Source organism: Quercus lobata, chromosome 12 (assembly GCF_001633185.2).
Source record: "Quercus lobata isolate SW786 chromosome 12, ValleyOak3.0 Primary Assembly, whole genome shotgun sequence".
Lineage (NCBI taxonomy): Eukaryota > Viridiplantae > Streptophyta > Magnoliopsida > Fagales > Fagaceae > Quercus > Quercus lobata.
The window spans coordinates 2,189,378-2,209,283 of NC_044915.1; the positions used below are offsets into that span (position 1 = coordinate 2,189,378).

Genomic DNA, 19,906 nt, shown 5'->3' on the forward strand with positions numbered 1-19,906 from the left:
TTTTAATATATATTGTTAATTAATTATTAATATGAGAGTGATTATCTCTTTTTCTCCACAAGATAAGCTACCCATAATTTCTCAAATTGTACCTATAACAAGTTGAGGCGTTAAACTCTTATATCATCTGTTATAGGAAGAAAATATTATAAAACTATTAAAACCATGAATTTTCTCTAGTAGATTTGAACAAAATGACCACATGCTTAAGTTATTTTAGGAAAACCATCAAGACCTTTAGCTGGTTTGAATAAAATAACCAAGGTCAGGTGCTTATAGGAACTAAATTTGGAATTATGAAAAAAAGTTAACACTTAAAATACCGTATTCTCTTCATAAGTTTAGATGTTCTATACATTTTTGATAGAGTGATAGAGAAAAGAGATAAGAGAGTTTACGTGCTTCGACCATGTGAGCTACATCCATGAAACAAGAGTTTGAAAAATTACATTTTCTCATACACTTTTATTTTTATTTTTATAATACATTATAATGATTTTTTTTTTTTGAGAAACCGGCCAAAAAGCAGACCAAGCTATTTTATTGCTAAAACATCATAAACATAAAACTTGTAAATGTCAAAAGGGAAAGAATTCCTCCAAACTAAAATAGGAAAGAATGTCTTTCTCTCCGGGTTAGTGCATGTGCCAAAGCATTGCCTTGCCGACGCGTATAAGAGAAAGAAAGAAATTTTAAAGAATTAATTGAAGACACAATGTCTTTAATCAAATGACCCACAAAAAGGTGGTGAAAACATATTTACAATGAAATTAGATACAAAAGGCAATAATATTTTGAATTTTACTGGTATATATTTGTGGGGCCTTGGCCCGTTTATTCGTTGGGGCCCAAAGCCCGAGCCGAGGAAGGTTATAGCCCAGGCTCGGTAATACGAGTACAAAATAGCCTTGGGATACAGCCGAGGACGATTCAGTCCTCGGCATGTCCGAGATCTCACCGGAAGGAAGGGCAAAAACGGTACAGGACCAGCTTGGAAGAAAATCTAAAATATCTAGGTCAATAGAGAAGGATACGCTGGAAAGTATAACGACTAGGGAAAGCTGCCCTTACTGCCATTCAATACTCTGCACCTGACAGAGCCATACTCTTCAACTTTTACAACCACCCCCAACCACTTTGGATATGGGCTGATGGGACAAGTATCAGTCTGGGAAAAGTCGATCCTACACGTGGACGAAGGATAAGGAACACATGCGAGTATAAAAGGAAAGGGAAGGAATCTAGAGAAGGGGTTGAGAAAAATGGACAAAAACCAGAGCCTCCCAGCTCGTCTCTAGGAGAAAGACTCCCAAGGCGAACACGATTTAAACCATGTATGAAAACCACGAAAAACCCACCGTCTGGTGACTAAGGCCTAGCCTTTCAAATCCACGCTCTACAAATGATATTGTTTGGGCCTTTTTACGTGCGAACCCAACACTGTTTCGGTTCGTTACAAAAAGAGTCCTTACAATTGGCGCCGTCTGTGAGAAGGCTTCTGTGTTGGCATAGGCGGTAGGTCGAGATAGTTCCCTTGTCATTTCTAACAACCGGTTATAGTGTTCTCGCGTAAAGTTCCACTAGAGACTATGGTTCTTGACTAGGGGCTACGCTTTGTAACGTCAATCGCATGGATGGTTCTAGGGGCTTGCCCGAGGAGCTAATCCCCCTAAAACCAGGGCCCCATGCCAAAAATCGAGTTTTGGACAGAACCAAGGTATTGCATGGTCCTTGAACTCAAACCTATGGGGAAACCAATTACTTATCAAAATCAAGTTTTGGACAGAATCAAGGTATTGCATGGTCCTCGGACTCAAACCTATGGGGAAACCAACTACTTATTAATATCTATCGAGTTTTGGATAGAATCAAGGTATTGCATGGTTCTTGGACTCAAACCTATGGGGAAACCAACTACTTATCAAAATCAAGTTTTGGACAGAACCAAGATATTGCATGGTCCTCGGACTCAAACCTATGGGGAAACCAACTACTTATTAAAATGAAGTTTTGGACAGAACCAAGGTCTTGCATAGTCCTCGGACTCAAACCTATAGGGAAACCAACTACTTATCAAAATGGAGTTTTGGACAGAACCAAGGTATTACATGATCCTCGGACTCAAACCTATGGGGAAACCAACTACTTATCAAAATCAAGTTTTGGACAGAACCAAGGTATTGCATGGTCCTCAGACTCAAACTTATGGGGAAATTAACTACTTATTAATATCTATCGAGTTTTGGACAAAACCAAGGTATTGCATGGTCCTCGGACTCAAACCTATGGGGAAACCAACTACTTATTAATATCTATCAAGTTTTGGACAGAACCAAGGTATTGCATGGTCCTCGGACTCAAACTTATGTGGAAACCAACTGCTTATTAATATCTATCGAGTTTTGGACAGAACCAAGGTATTGCATAGTTCTCGGACTCAAACCTATGGGGAAACCAACTACTTATTAAAATGAAGTTTTGGACGGAACCAAGGTATTGCATGGTCCTCGGACTCAAACCTATGGGGAAACCAACTACTTATTAAAATGAAGCTTTGGACAGAACCAAGGTATTTAGTCCTCGCACTCAAACCTATGGGGAAACCAACTACTTATCAAAATGGAGTTTTGGACAGAACCAAGGTATTACATGGTCTTCGGATTCAAACCTATGGGGAAACCAACTACTTAGATGAGAAAACTGAGTTTTGGACAGAACCAAGGTATGGTATGGTCCTCGGACTCAAACCTATGGAAAGGCCGGTTACTTAATAAAAATTCTAAGATGCTCAATCCTCGGGTCAAATACCAGAAAAGGGTAAAGCTATGAAAGTTGTTAGGAAGATGGTGAAATACCCTATTACTCAGCAACCTGGAGGGGCTGTTCATTTTTGGGTTATATGTCTTCGGATGATTACCTCCTACATCGCACCGAGCATTCAGTTGTCATCTCGGCTATTTTGGGGTAAGTGTTGTTTTCTTAGGTCGGCATTATTGTGCTGAACAACTCTATTAAATTCATGATAATATCTTTTCCTTAGCAAGAGTTTTGACTCTAAGTGTCATTTGTTCAAATCGGCATTATTGTGCTGAACAACTTTATTAAATTCATGATAATATCTTTTCCTTAGCAAGAGTTTTGACCCTAAGTGTCATTTGTTCAAATCGGCATTATTGTGCTGAACAACTCTATTAAATTCATGATAATATCTTTTCATTAGTAAGAGTTTTGACCCCAAGTGTCATTTGTTTAAGTCGGTATTATTGTGCCAAACAGCACTCGTAAGTTCATAATAGCGTCTTTTTCCTTGATAAGGGATTTCGGCCCTAAGTATTGTGCTCTCAGGTCGGCGGTGTTGTGCCAGACCGCCTCAATAAGCCCATCATAATATCCTTTCTTTTTCTTCTCAATATGGGTTTCAGCCCTAAGTATCATTTAGTCGATTCAGTATTATTAAGTCGGATAGTTTCTATAAACACAGAGTAAGATCTTTTTATTAACTAGGATCTCGGTCCTAGACATCGGTCAGAGTGTAAAAATAAAAAGAATTCACAAGATAGTATGTCTATTCATGGCGTAACCATTTCAGAAATAAAGAGATAGAACATGTGAAATAAAGCAATAACGACTTTTATTAATATAAAGAAGTATTACAACGTACAAAGGAGGGCTTAAACTAGCCTATACAGAAGGTGGATTACAAAAACAAAAAAAAAAAAAAAAACAACAATAAGACAAATAAATAGTCAGATGTTCTTTTAAACTTGTCTCCGAGGTCCTTCCAAACTTTGTCCTAGTAACGCTCATATTGAAAGGAGGACCTTCTTTAGAGAAAGAAGGAGGAGAAGAAGAGAAAGAAGGAGGAGAAGAAGAGGAATAAGGAAAAGCACCAGGATGGATCTGGTGGTGGAAAGAAGAAGAAAGAGAGGTAAAAGGAGGCACCAGTGAAGGAAGAGAGGAAGAAGCAGGGATACTTGGTCCCTGCGTCAGTCCTGACTCCTAACACGCTGGTGCCATGTTAGATATGCTCATGAGAGAGCGACTGGTACTGATAATGGGTAACCCCAACTCAATTGCGCCAAAAGTTTGACGCAACGAACCCCTGCTTCAGATTTTGGCTGAAAGGAGGAGGAGAGGTATCTTGAGTCTCTGCCATCCCTGCCCTGACCGAGCCATTTTCAGCTTCATAAGAACATGGTATTCCTAGGAAGGGTATGGTTCCTTCATTACTTACTCCTATCTCGAACGTATTACAATTTAAAGTGTAAACTAGCGGATAAAGTAAACTCTAGAGGAGGCTAAGGGTTTCAGATTTCAGAAGGATTGAAAGGGTCTCTGTACAGGAGAAATAACCTCTTGCTTTTTCTTCTTATATGAAGGGTGAAACGGAAGGTATTTAATCTGTTCAGATTTCCAAGAAAATCTGTAAACGAGAATATACCCGTTCCACTTCCTCATACCGTCAATAACTGTCGAATTTAAATGGTCTTGTAAAAGGAGATCATTAAAGGCACATTTTGGATAACCAAACGGCAGGAGCGCATTGTGAATAAATTCAGAGGAATGTCTCGTAAATCGGTACGTTTCCTGGGCAGATGAGGAAACGCCAACATTAATGAAAGGCTGAGTTAAACGAGCTGTAATAAAGGATTGGTATTACCAAAACCCTCCCCTCCAACCAAGAAGTTGGACAGCAGGGTTTTGAGGGGCTATTGTGGTGCCCAATAATTTGTGGCCCTGGCACGTTTATTCGTTGGGGTCCAAGGCCCGAGCCGAGGAAGGTTATAGCCCAGGCTCGGTAATACGAGTACAAAATAGCCTTGGGATACAGCCGAGGACGATTCAGTCCTTGGCATGTCCGAGATCTCACCGGAAGGAAGGGCAAAAACGGTACAGGATCAGCTTGGAAGAAAATCTAAAATATCTAGGTCAATAGAGAAGGATACGCTAGAAAGTATAACGACCAGGGAAAGCTGTCCTTACTGCCATTCAATACTCTGCACCTGACAGAGCCACACTCTTCAGCTTTTATAACCACCCCCAACCACTTTGGGTATGGGCTAATAGGACAAGTATCAATCTGGGAAAAGTCGATCTTACACGTGGACGAAGGATAAGGAACACATGCAAGTATAAAAGGAAAGGGAAGGAATCCAGAGAAGGGGCTGGGAAAAATGGCCAAAAACCAGAGCCTCCCAGCCCGCCTCCAGGAGAAAGACTCCCAAGGCGAACACGATTTAAACCATGTATGAAGACCACGAAAAACCCACCGTCTGGTGACTAAGGCCTAACCTTTCAAACCCACGCTCTACAAATGATATTGTTTGGGCCTTTTTACGTGCGAACTCAACATTGTTTCGGTTTGTTACAAAAAGAGTCCTTACAATATTAATTGCTTCAATCTCACAATTTTCTCTAGTGACTGTTCTTTTAATTTTTTTTGAGTAAATAGTAATACTTATTAAAACACACACGAAAATAATAATAGTATTTTAAACAAAGTTTATAATACATTATATAATCAGAGTATAACTACAAAAAGGCCTAATCTTTGTAGTTGTATACTAAGGTTATAAACAACGGACACTAGACATGAAAATAATGATAGTATTTTAAATCGGGTTTATAATACTTATTAGGCCCTTTTGTAGTTGTATTCCGGGTTTATAAACACTAGACACACACAACTAATATGGGATAAACATCCCTATTTTTTTTTTTGAGTAAACAGTAATACTTATTAGAACACACACGAAAATAATAATAGTGTTTTAAATTTGGTTTATAATACATTATATAATCAGAGTACAACTACAAAAGGGCCTAACTTTTGTAGTTGTAGACTGGGGTTATAATACATTATATAATCAGAGTACAACTATAAAAGAGCCTAACCTTCGTAGTTGTAGAATAGGGTTTATAAACAGCTGACACTAGTCATGAAAATAATAATAGTGTTTTAAATCGGGTTTATAATACTTATTAGGCATTTTTGTAGTTGTACTTTGGGGTTATAAACACTAGACACACACAACCAATATGGGATAAACATCCCTACTTTTTTTTTTTTTTTTTTGAATAAATAGTAATACTAAATTGGGTTTATAATACATTACATAATCAGAGTATAATTATAAAAGGGCCTAACTTTTGTAATTGTAGACTGTGGTTATAAATAGCAGACACTAGTCACACAAAACCAATATAGGATAAACATCTCTATTTTTTTTTTTTTTGATTTTTAATTTATTAAACAATCTCATAATTTTTTGATGAAATTAATATCTTGATTTGGTATTCAATGACATAAAAAGAGAATTATACTTTGCAATAGATGTAACCCTCCACCAACTTCATAGTAAGTGAATATGCGCCTTTCATTGGATCCAATCTCATCATTTTGAAAATTATACCCATTGGGTCCCAACAATTCAGCAATTTGTTAATTGAGAGATTAATAATAAGAGGATAATGACCACCAATAGTCAAATACACATCATCATTCATCACCTCCACATCCCAACAAAACCTGTTCCATTTTTGTTTCCTCTTCCTCAGATAGATAACGATTCTAGAACTCACAGCTTTTAAGGGACAAAGCTTGACATCTGGGTATTGATTGATTAAAACTCTGATCAGTTTGCTAATGGGGTCAGAGTCTCCGCAAAGAGTAGTTTGTTGCTTTTGTTTCTCCACCAACAAGAACGATGGAAAGAAGAGTAGGAGATACGAGGTTTCAGGATCAAACATAGACGACAAAAGGTGGGAAAAGAACGATGAGATTTTATCAGACTTGAGCACCTTTTCGGTTAAGGAACAAGAAAGGAAGCTGAAGAAGGCATTGGAGGAGGAGGAGAAGATTAGTAGGGAAGCCGACAGGGTTGTCAAATGGGTGAAGCAAGAATCAGCAAGAATGGATGCTTCTGTAATCAAAACTGTGCTTAGTAATCATGATGAAGAAACAACCAAGTAATGGTTTTACACTTATACTGTACTGTAAAATTCCCTTTTTTGTTTCTTCCTTGAAGTTTGAATTTTTGATGCATGTGGTTGTATATGGAATTGGCAGCAGAATTGGAATTTGTAAATCCATTTCTCTTGTTTATTTTCTATCCATATGAATATTCAATATGAAATTGTCCATATGATGAAAAACAAAGTTTAGTTCGAATGTAAAATAAAGTCCAATTCACTAGTAGTCCAAGTCTTCTCTCCCTCTCAAATTAACCTTTGCAATAACAAAAAGCTGTACTACTTAGAAAGAGTACTACCTCTTCTTTATTCCAAGTAAAAAAAGTATTACCTTAGAATTGGGTTTTGGAATTTAACTTATAGAGCTTCTCTTCTCATTCTCAAAGTTCAATATTTTTTAGTGTTGTGCAGTAACAATTTAAAATCTTAGAAGAAATCTTACTGAGTGAATTTAGTCCTTGGTAAATTGTAATCTTCTTACTGTATATATAGATGAAGATATCATGGAAGAAACAAAACATAAAAAACCCCATACAAGTTGAGTTGAAAGATTCCTAGTACGTCTTCAACAACTTAAGTTGGATGCTCAATTGTCAAGCAATCATTTATGTTTAGCTAATTCAGGATTTAGATTAGATGCAAGAATTGATCACAGATAACACATTTATTTACATGGATATTTTAATGGGGAAAAATCTCTGCATGCAAACGTTTATTGCTTGTTTGCGATCAAAATAGTAGTAAAATTCAAATAATATTTATGTTGGACAATTTTAGTTGCTATAGTTTTCTAATAACCAATATTAGGAAATTATTTGGTCTTTGATAGACTCGTCAAAATTCATTAAAAAGAAAACATAAAAAAATAATTGAAGGCTCTTAGGAAATTATTTGGTCTTTGATAGTGATAGACTGGTCAAAATTCATTAAAAAGAAAACATAAAAAAATAATTGAAGGCTCTTTTATGCAAATATTTGGTCTTTGATAGACTGGTCTAGTCAAAATGATACATGGGTAGGCCGTCTGAAAACTCAGCTTATTACTTTTCATTTTCAAGAACTAAAATAGTAAATTCAGACATTCTCCGCTTGGCCCCCTTCCATCAGGTTGGCATTAATATTAATTAATTAGTGAGATTTCATTAAGAAAATTAAACAAATATAATAATACAATTATCTCCAAGTGTTGTCACCAAAAACCTTCCCCGATTGACAGAACGTTCCGCTACTGACACTTGAAAAAGCAACTTTCAAGGTCTCGTCGCTTCAAAAGCCATTAATTTTTTTGTGTTAGGATTCCATATCAATTAAGGATGGTGTGCGCGCCGGAAATGAGGCTTTTGGGCTTAACCTCACTTAGGTTCACAACTTACTTATATGGTGGGCTTAAGATTTCCTACTTTGGGTCGTTCTCGGCATAGAGACTCAACATAGTTTATTCTTTCTCTTTCTGAATTGCTGTTTTGCTTTACTCTCTCTCTCTTTTTGTGAACCTCTCAACAACCATTTTCCTTCCCCAACTTCTCATATTTATAGCTCTAAATTAGTGGAGAGATCATGATTACTGCCATAGTTAGTGCAATTGAAGGTCCAATATCATCTGTCGTAAGTGGATGTTTAGGTGAGAGTGGAATGTGGCGAATGTGGCCTTGGAACTTGGTTCCAGCTCAAGTGATAATGCTTAGCAGTAATGTTTCCTGGAAACTGCTGAGCATGCTATGGTGTGTTCAGATTTCAGTCTTTCTTTATTATTCGGGAATTTCATGCCGAGCAATGGTTAGGTGATGAGACTTCGACTTGTAGTTTGTGAGGGTGGAGTAAAAAGGGATTGAAAATGTGGGCCGTGTTGCTAGGCCTGAATCCAAGGCCCAATTGGGTTCGGGAACCTCGGTGCCGTACATTAGCCCCCCTTAATTCATGCCCGGCTATTGGGAAGAATCAAGGAACCAAAAAGGCATTCTCGTTTTGGGAGATTAACAGGTAGAAGCTTGGGCGGTTATGGTATCCTATTAATGCTCTCTCAAAAGGCATGCTATTCCGGGGCGTTAGGTTCAGTTGTCATTATTACCTGACGGTTCATGAACCGAGGCAACACATGTGTCGGTTACCATTGGCATTCGTAGAGTTTTTCGTTAATCGTACCTATTTATTACTGATTAAACGTCTCTCTGTCCTCGTTGGCCTCTATAAATAGTTCATCTCAGAACGTTCTTTCACTTTTTCACTTCCCTCTTTCTGAGCTTACTCTCTATCGAGCATTCATTTGAGCGCTTACTCACCAGTCCAGAGACCTTTCCTTCCTTAGAGCCCAAAGTAAGTTCTCTACCCTTTCTTTTTACTTCGGTTTCTTTCTTCGAGTTTCTTCCTTTAGTTTTAGGCTTTGAAATGGGTTTCACTTTTCTTCTAGATACCCCAGCATCTTTAGCCACCTTTAGGTAAAAGTTTGATATCCCCAATGATGTGGAAGTGGCATATTGCCATAAGAGCGAAATTGCTCTCCACAAAGGGCGCGGTACTACTTTCTTCCCCCTAATGGCAATTCTAGAGGGCGGGGTTAGGTTTCCCGTGGACCCTCTTTTAGTTAAGACACTTAGGTATTATGGGTTGTGCCCCGACCAACTCCCACCCAATTTTTACCGGGTAGTTAGTTGCATTAATAGGTTGAACCATACATTTGATTTGCAATTGGACCACCATGATATAAACCACATGTATAGTCTTTGTGGGAATAAAAATACCAATTATTACTTAAAAACTAGAGATACACGGGTACAGCTGATATCATGCCTACCTGATTCAAATAGGAATTCAGCCGGGGAGTTCGTCTGGGTATGCATCAATTGGTTTGCCGGAGAAATTCCCTGCCCCCTCTCACGACATGAAGTGGGTTCGTACCGATTTCTAACTTAACTGCTTTTCTACTTGTAGTAGTTATATCTATTTGGTCACTAACATTGTATCTCATTTTTTTTGTATGAATGTATAAATATAAATTTTCTTTGCAAATGGTAAAGTGTTTGTCCCGGATTTCAGGACAGTTCACGTTAGGGACCTGAATTTCATTCTCTGGTTCGAGATATATGTGCATTGGGACGGATAGCTCCGGGCATCACATTTAATCCTCGGAGTTGAATCGGTGTATTCCACCTGTCAATCTTTCAAACAGGCGCTTTTGGTTGATAGCCCCTTTTTGTCATACATAGACGTTCGGCACGCAAATGTCCTTTTGCCGAGGTTTACAGTTGGTGAAGCTAGGGAGCTGGGTAGGTGATACACTTACTCGGACGAGCTTGCACCATTGAAGGATGAGTTAGTGGAGCGTGTGTCCCGGCATCTTCGAGAGCTAACCCACGAGCCAGTCCAAGAAGAAGTTCCCGTTCAAGAAGAACCCGTACAGCCTGAGGAACTTATTGAACCCGAGGCTCCTGTAGAGGAAGCCGAGCAATTTGTTGTTGACATTACCAATCTTTCAGACACCGAGCCCTTCCTTAGTGAAGACATGGTGACCCGGAGGGCTATGACCATAGATCGTTTCGTGCTCGGTGCGAGGCAAGCCGTGCAGCAGCCACCCTCTCAGAGCCAAATTGAAGCACCTCCTCCTCCACCTCCTCCTCAAACCGGATGAGTCTGGAAGAGGTAGAGGGTTGCCGAGCAAACGCCTACGGGCCCGGGAGGTACAGCAGCTCAAAATCCTCCCCGACCAACCGGAGCATTGTCATTAAGGAGCTGCAAACCCAAGTCGGGCCGAGCGAAACATTCTCCTCCCAAGCCGCACAGGCATGGAAGCCTAAGTTTCTGTTGGACGACAAGCCACTTCTTGCAAATGCTTGTGTGTGTATGTGGGAGAAAGGTGAAGGGGGCCGCATTGCCCAGACTCTGGCGCAGGGCCTCTTTCTACCCGATGACGTGCACGCCTTCGAAGAAGGGTTGGAGGAGTCCATGGGGTGAAGGCTATAGTGGCTGTCGCTGTAACCCTTTACTTACTAATTCTTCACTATCCTTTACACATTCATTATCTTTCATTTACCTTTTAGTTTTATTGCCGTACTAATTTTTGTTACTTTGTTAGGCTGCTCAACTGGCCCATATCCTGGATGGTCGCGCAAAAGAACTTGCCGAGGAAGCTGACTGGGAGAGGGCAGCAAGGGAGACGGCTGTTAAAACGACTAAGGAGAAAATAAAGGCGGCTGACATTGCCGAGAAAAAAGCTGCTGCCGCGGAGAAGAACAGAGCAATGGCGAAGAAAAGGTCTGTGGAACTCTTGGCTAAGCAGAATGAGACGGACCTTAAGCTAGCCGAGGCAATCATTCTGAACATGGCTCAAGTTGAGGAACTTGCCGACCTGAGAGCGGCTTTGAAGGCTTGCGAGGAGGAATGGTACAATGAAGGGTTCGCTGACGCCGAGAATTCCACGGAACCAGTTGTGAATCATGCTTGAAGGTTGGATTTTGAGGCCGAGTGGTTTGCTGCTCTGCAGATTTTGGGGGTCCCTGAGGATTCCCCTCTGAGAGATCCCGGTTAGATTCCCTTCCTGAGCTCAACCGCTGCCGCGCAGAACCACCCGGTGCCCATTGACGAGGAGGAAACGGTAAGCATGAGGGAACTGGTGGAACAGATTGATGCACTTGCGGAGTCAGATGAGACAGAAGCCACCAGCATCCCCCGTGCTCAAGATCAGCACAGTGGGGATCTGCTTTCTCCCGTGGCCGACCAGCAGCAGATCGACGCAGCCGATCAGTCCGGACCCTCTGTTCCATTAACTTAATTGCCGAACCGACTCTTTAATGCTTTTATTTCTTTTTATTGCCTTTTAATACTATTTCTTTTCCAATAAATTTGCCTATGTTGTGGTGACTGAACATTTTATTTATTTCTTAGGAATGACCCGTATGCAGTTGCTGGGTTTGGCGACGAAACATTGATTTTATTTTTCTGTTAACTTTATTTGGATGATGATTTATTTGTCATGTGTTTGCTTTGATCATGCTCGTGAATGCTCGGTTATTGCTTTGTTCTGTGTTGTTTCATTCCCCTCTTTTTTGTTGTTGCCATTTATCTTCTTGCATGTATGGCCGGGAATGATTTGTACAGTGGGATAAATCAAGCCCCCATATATTGGGTGTTTTACACAACACATACTTGCTTTCTTGAGAAGATGAACGGCAAGCTACCTCATGTTCTGGCATAAGGTTTCCCATGCTCGGTGATGTTGATCGAACCGAGAGTGAGGTCTCTGTCCTTAGGATTTTTTTATTTATAAGAATAAGGTTTCTACTTGCTCGGTGATATTGATCGAACCGAGAATGAGGTTTCTGTCCTTAGGATTTTTTTATAAGAATAAGGTTTCCACTTACTCGGTGATTTTGATCGGACCGAGAATGAGGTTTCTATCCTTAGGATTTTTTTTATAAGAATAAGGTTTCTATTTGCTTGGTGATACTGATCGAACCGAGAATGAGGTTTTTGTCCTTAGGATTTTTTATAAGAATAAGGTTTCCACCTGCTCGGCGATTTTGATCGAATCGAGAATGAGATTTCTGTCCTTAGGATTTTTTTATAAGAATAAGGTTTCCACTTGCTCGGTGATATTGATCGAACCGAGAATAAGATTTCTGTCCTTAGGATTTTTTTTTATAAGAATAAGGTTTCCACCTGCTCGATGATATTAATCGAACTGAGAATGAGGTTTTTGTTCTTAGGATTTTTTTTTTTTATAAGAATAAGGTTTCCACCTGCTCGATGATATTGATCGAACCGAGAATGAGGTTTCTGTTCTTAACGTAATCCATTAATACTAAATATGCAATTAATTAATACTTAATGTGCAATAATGAAATTGAATATAACTGCAACAAGGAACTTCATCATTATATTGACTAGAGCAGTGTACAAAGTTTATACTTACGTTTCCGTGCACGAATGGTCAGTGGTAAAACTTCTTTAGGTTGTGGACATTCCATGGCCGGGGGAGTGGCTTCTCGTCAAGGTCTTCTAAATAGTACACTCCTGCACCTGCAATGGCAGTAACTCTGTACGGTCCCTCCCACGTTTGAGCTAGCTTCCCTGCACCTGCGTCCTGTATGTTTCCCATAACTTTTCTCAGCACCAAGTCCCCAACATTGAATTCCCTAACTTTTACATCTCGGTTGTATCGTTGGGCAAGTCTCTGCTGATATTCTGCGAGCCGTACTGTTGCTGCTTCCCGGCACTCTTCCAACCAATCCAAGTGCTCCAATATTAAACCATCATTCTGGATAGGGTTAAATCCTGCAACCCGTGCACTGCACAGGTTCACTTCGGTCGGTATCACGGCTTCTACTCCATACGTCAAGGAGAATGGAGTCTCCCTTGTGGACTTTCTGGGGGTTGTATGGTAAGCCCACAAAATGTTAGGTAGTTCCTCAGCCCATCTTCCCTTTGCCTCGTCCAACCTTTTCTTCAACTCGTTCAAAATGGTCTTGTTAGTTGTCTCAGCTTGGCGATTACTTTGGGGATATGCCAGAGTAGAATACCTGTTCTTGATGCCGAGATCGCTACAAAAGGTTTAGAAAGCTTTGCTGTCAAATTGTAGCCCATTGTCTGATATCAGTGAGTCTAGCACCCCAAATCTCGTGACTATGTTCTTCCATACAAACTTCTTCACGTCTACATCCCAGATATTTGCCAGGGCCTTGGCTTCCACCCATTTCGTGAAATAATCAACCACTACCAACACAAATCGGCGGTTACCTGTTACTCGGGGGAATGGGCTGAGGATGTCTAGCCCTTATTGTGCAAACGACCATGGACTATTGACGGGGTTTAAATGACCTACTGGCTGATGGATCAAGGGAGCATGTTTTTGGCATTGTTCATATTTCCTCGCATATTCCGCTGCATCTTTCTGTACCTGCGGCCACCAAAATCCTTGAGTCATCGCTTTATGTGCTAACGAGCGCCCCCCAATATGACTACCACACACTCCGTCATGTAGCTCAAACAGAAACTCATTTACTTTATTGGGATGTAAGCATAACATGTACGGTCCTCTAAAAGACCTCCGGTATAATTTGCAATCTGCTGACAACCAATACCGGGAAGCCACTCGACGAATCTTTTTGGACTCTTTTTCATCGTTCGGAGCTCTATCCTCAGCCAAGAAGTCAATGATCGGGTCCATCCAACACGACCTGATTGTTGAAATCATGGCAACGTCGACCTCGGTCGAGATACAATTATCTTCCATACTGATACTTGGCTCTTTTATAAGCTCTACTTTGATAAGCCGAGGAACCTCCTCAATCATTGACGAGGTTAACGTGGCTAGTGAGTCAGCGTATCTGTTTTGTGCCCGGTCGACTTGGGCCACCTTCATTGTTTCGAACTTGTTAATGATTTTCTTTGCTGCACTCAGATAGGCTTTCATCCGAGAATCCCGAGCTTTAAAGCTTCCTTGGATCTGATACACAACCAGTCGAGAATCCGAATAAATCTCCACATCTCATGCACTTAGGCATAAAACGGTCCTCAATTCGGCAAGAAAGGCCTCGTACTCAGCCTCGTTATTAGAAGCTTTGAACCCCAATTTGAAGGAATGCTCCAGTCGTATACCTTCCAGAGTGATTACGACAATTCTAACTTCGGCCCCCATAGCACTTGAAGCGCCGTCCACAAACACCTTCCACAAGCGATTCTCTACATTACAGATCATCTTCCCGTCGTTCCTAGAGGAGCACTCCGTAACGAAATCAGCAAGGACTTGCCCCTTTATTGATCTTCGCGACTTGTACCTTATGTTGAAGGAACCTAGCCGAGTCCCCCACTTAGCTATTCGGCTCGTAAAGTCTGATCTTTTTAACAACAACTGTAAAGGATACTCGGTCATGACGAACATAGTATGAGCCTGAAAATAATGCGATAGCTTCCTCGTGGCGTGCACCAAGGCCAACACTAATTTCTCCAAAGGTAGGTATCTTGTCTCGGCATCAACCAAGGTTTTGCTTATGTAATACACCGGTTGCTGTATTCCTCGGTCCTTCAGCAGCACAGGGCTTATGGCGTGATCGGGCACCGAAAGGTATATGAATAAATCTTCTCCGGAATCTGGGGCCGTTAACATGGGCGCTTGCGTCAGATACTCCTTCAGATCTTGAAAGGCTTTGTCACACTCCTCATCCCATTGAAATCCCTTCCACTTCTTTAGAAGCTGATAAAACAGTCTACAGCGATCAGCAAATTTGGAAATGAACCGATTAAGTACGGCTAACATCCTAATCAATACTTGCACTTCTTTGGGATTACTTGGCGGCCTGAGGCGATTCATGGCTTCGATCTGGTCGAGGTTGGCCTCTATCCCCCGATTAGTGATCAGATACCTCAAGAACTTACCAGCCCCCATGTCGAAAGTGCACTTCTCAACATTTAGGCACAACTTATGTTGTTGGAGCACCTCAAACACTCCCCAAAGATCTTCTACATGTTATGCTTCTTGTTTACTCTTCACTAATATCGTCGGTGTATACTTCTACTGTGCACCCAATTTTATCTTGGAACATCCTTGTCATCATCCATTGGTACGTGGCTCCGAGGTTCTTCAACCCAAATGGCATCACGTCATAGTGATAGTTTGCATATGGGGAGATGAATGCTGTCTTCTCTTGGTCCTCAGGTGCCAGGGCAATCTAATGATACCCCTGAAAGGCGTCCAAGAAGCTCATCCTTGGTTGTCTGTATGTAGCATCTACCAATTGATCAATCTTTGGCATTAGGAACGGGTCTTTCGGGCATGCCCGATTTAAGTTTGTGAAGTCCACATAAACCTCCACTTGCCATTCTTTTTCTTCACTACCACGGTATTTGCTAACCATTCCGAGAAGAAGATTTCTCTTATCACCCCAGCTTCCTTTAGCCTCTGGACTTCCAACTTGACCGCGTCAACATGCTCTTTTGATACTTTTCTCGGCTTTTGCTTCTTCGGGGGGAATGACGGGTCCACATTGAGCTTATGGACAATGAACTCGGGGTCTACCCCAGGCACTTCATACGAACTCCATGCAAAGACATCCACATTTTGCAAAATGAATAACAACATTTCTACCTTATCCTAGTCTTTCATGCTCGTCCCTATTTGAAAATACCTGTCAGTGTCTAAAAAAATTTTAACCTTCAACAGATCCTCAGCATAACTTGCCCCTACTTCTTCTTGGGGCTTCTGTAATTGCTATAAAGATACTCTTTCGGTGGTTTCCTTTTGTTCAACTTGCTTGCCTTTCCACCTGACCGCTGCGACCAAGCACTGCCTAGCCATTTGCTGGTTTCCTCGTACCATGGCAACTCCATGTTCGGTAGGAAATTTAACTTTTACATGCAGGGTGGATGGAACAGCCTTCATTGCATGAATCCACAGCCTTCCTAGGATTGCCGTGTATGGGGAGAATGATTTGACTACTATGAAAGTCACCATCACTTCTTTACCCTCCATATTCCCCGAAAGGGAAGTTTGACCCTTAGGGATCACCACTCTTCCATCAAATGAGACGAACGGCGTATCATACTTCGTCAAGTCTTGATTTTTTAATCTAAGCCCCTCTAATAGATCTCGGTATATTACGTTGGCTCCACTTCATTGGTCTATCATCACCTTTTTCACTAAGAAGTCGCTTATCCGCGCTGTTACTCCCAACGCATCGTCGTGTGGTTGGATCGTTCCCTTCAGATCTTCCTCGTCAAAAGAAATTGCCAGCCGGCCAACTTTCATCCTCTTTTCGAGTGGTTGTCTTTTCGTGTAGGTTTCTTTGGGCGTCATTGTTAATACTCCTCTTCTGGTTATGGTTGCACCCCTTGGGGCAGCATGGATGACCTCGATCACTCCCAATGGTGGCGGGAGGGGGTTCCCTTTTTGCTGAGCACCATGGCCAGCATCCCAGTTACTGAAATTCACTACGAACTCTTTCAAATATCCTGCCTTCACTAGTTGCCCCAGATGATCTTTTAATACCCGGCATTGCTCGGTGGTGTGCCCTTTATCTCTATGGTATATGTAGTACAAGTTTTGATTTCTCTCAGACGGGTCTCTCCCCATCTTATTCGGCCACCTGCAGAACGATTCATTCTTAATCCGGTCTAAAATTTTGTGTACTGGCTCTTTAAACGCTACATTCAGCCCTCCAATTTGTGCTTCTGGTTCTTGCATCTTGAAATCCTTCCTTGGTCTCGTGGGAAAAACGCCCTGCCCGGAGCGATTCAGCAACTGGGCCTTACCCTTATTCTGCAACCGATCATCTTTGAGACTTTATACTCCTCAATACGCCTCATAAGTTACCTCATATCCCCGGGAGGTCTTTTCGTCAGTGACTCTCGTAGTTCAGAGTCCTCGGGAAGCCTTATCCTGAAAGTGCTTGCCGCAATCTTCTTATTACCCTCACTGATTTCATTGTATAGCTCCCAATACTGACTACACATCACGAATCGAGCGCCAAATTCCTGGATCAGCTCGACAAAATTGTGAATGGAACCTTTTCGTAACCGATTAAACCATCTCAAGGCCGTGGAGCCAAGACTTGAAGGGAACACCTTACACATCAGCGTATCATTGTGTGTATGCAAAGACATCATATTGATATAATGACTGATGTGTTCCACCGGGTCCATTTTCCCATCGTAGGAGTTAAATGGTGGTCGCGTAAATCAGCTCGGCATAGGGGCCCGTTCAATTTCGTTTGAGAACGACGACCGAGCAGCTCTTCATAAGGCCCGGCTCATTGCGTCCATGGCAGCATTATAGGGTTGTCGTTCCTTCGGGGAATCCGAACCGCGGTTGTCATATATGTGCGAACGTGAACGGTTCTGGCGCTGACACGTCTCGTGGGAGTGTGAGCGATTCCTATGTCAGTGTGATTCTCGGGAAAGTGAACGGTCCCGAAATTGTCGGGAATCGGACTGGCTAGACCTCTCCTCGCCTCGATTTCCCACACTACCGTCCCTCCTTTCTCGGTTGTCTCGGTCTCTTCTCTGGCGCCAACCCCTTGCCTCCAACTCTAAATCTCTCACCAGTCTGCGGAACCGCTCCAGCTCTTGGTCTCTCTTATTATGTTGCCCATGCCCTGAGGCACCCGACATTATTCGGTGAGTCTGGTTTGACCCCTTCCATGGGTCAGATTCTTCTTTTCTATGCTCACGCTCCTTATCCTCATGCCTTTTTTGTCTTCTTTCCCGCCATGTGGAGTCTCGAGAAGGTCCTACCGATCCGCTCTTGGCTTGGCCTTTCGAATGCCCTTCGGACATTTCCTGTGCTTGAGTCTCAGTTGAACCACAGCTTCATAGGATAGCCCCACGGTGAGCGCCAATTGTGCACGTCAGAAATGAGGTTGTTGGGCTTGACCTCACTTGGGCTCACAACTTACTTATATGGTGGGCTTAGGATTTCCTACTTTGGGTTGTTTTCGGCACAGAGACTCAACGTAGTTTATCCTCTCTCTTTCTGAATCGCTGTTTTGCTCTACTCTCTCTCTCTCTTTTTGTGAAACTCTCAATAACCATTTTCCTTCCCCAACTTCTCATATTTATAACTCTAAATTAGTGGAGAGATCATGATTACTGCCATAGTTATTGCAATTGAAGGTCTAATATCATCTGTCGTAAGTGGATATTTAGGTGAGAGTGGAATGTGGCCTTGGAACTTGGTTCCAACTTAAGTGATAATGCTTGGCAGTAATGTTTCCTGGAAACTACCGAGCATGCTATGGTGTGTTCGTATTTCAGTCTTTCTTTATTATTCGGGAATTTCACGCCGAGCAATGGTTAGGTGATGAGACTTGGACTTGTAGTTTGTGAGGGTGGAGTAAAAAGGGATTGAAAATGTGGGCCGTGTTGCTGGGCCTGAATCCAAGGCGTAATTGGGTTCGGGAACCTCGGTGCCTTACAGATGGCAATTTGTATTTGCGTGTTGAGTTTGTGTTGTATTGACTCATGATTATTTGATTAATCCTAGCATGACCTGTTTATTAAACGGATTAGTCGTGTCGATTCGTTTATTAAATTTTCTCAAAGAGATTTTCTATTTGAACTATATGAAAAACCAAATAAATACATTTAATATATATATATATATATATAATTCAAAACTAATTGAGTAACTGAATCACAAATAATTATTTAAAACTAAAACATATCTTAATATTATAAAAAAAAAAATCACAAAAAAAAAAAAACCACAACAGTCAATGTTAGATACCAACAATTAAGTTAAGGAAAATAAATAAAAGTAAAGGACAACATCGATTATGCGGTAGTGACAAAGAGTTCAAAGATGAAAGGAAAGGACAACGATGGCTTGGTATAGTGATAGAAGGGTGATGATGGCTAAAAAAATAAGGTGAGATTGAAGATTGAGAGTGAGAGGCGGCCATGGGGTTTGGGAGAATGAAACTATGAAAGAAAATAAGTTTATATGACTAGGGTATTGAAGAATATATTAGTAAAATGACATTTAGTTAAATGGGTCAAACAGGTCAAAGTGGTTCCATGAGTTGGACCCAAACATGACACATTTATTAAACAGGTTAGTCGTATGAACCTGAATATGATAGAAACCCATTAAGTCTCAACTCATAACTTGTCAATTTTGTGTTGTGTCATGTTGGGTTCTTGAGTCATATTAGATTTTGTCACCCCTAATCTCAATTAATCAAAATTCATAAGTCTTTTCTCCTTTAAAAAAAAAAAAAGACTCAAAAGTCTTTTTTTAAATCTTTTTGGTCAAGGAGGGTGTTAAGAGCTTCTTTTTTAGTAGGGGTGTGCAGAAAACCCACCGACCCGCCAAACCCGACCCAACCCAACCCGACCCGTCGGGTTGGGTCGGTTTTTAAGGCTTGGTGGGTTGGGTTGGGTTACAAAATTTTTTTTTATGGCGGGTTGGGTTGAGTTTGGGTCATAAAATTACAAACCCACCAAACCC

General features: G+C 41.2%; 1 protein-coding gene across 1 annotated transcript; it reads left to right on the forward strand.

Annotated features, from left to right (window-relative positions):
• Positions 1 to 6,496: 6,496 nt before the first annotated feature.
• Positions 6,497 to 7,243, forward strand: LOC115970930. The gene has a single exon (XM_031090556.1). The coding sequence runs from the start codon at positions 6,647 to 6,649 to the stop codon at positions 6,971 to 6,973; it is 327 nt and encodes a 108-aa protein (XP_030946416.1). The 5' UTR covers positions 6,497 to 6,646; the 3' UTR covers positions 6,974 to 7,243.
• Positions 7,244 to 19,906: the final 12,663 nt, after the last annotated feature.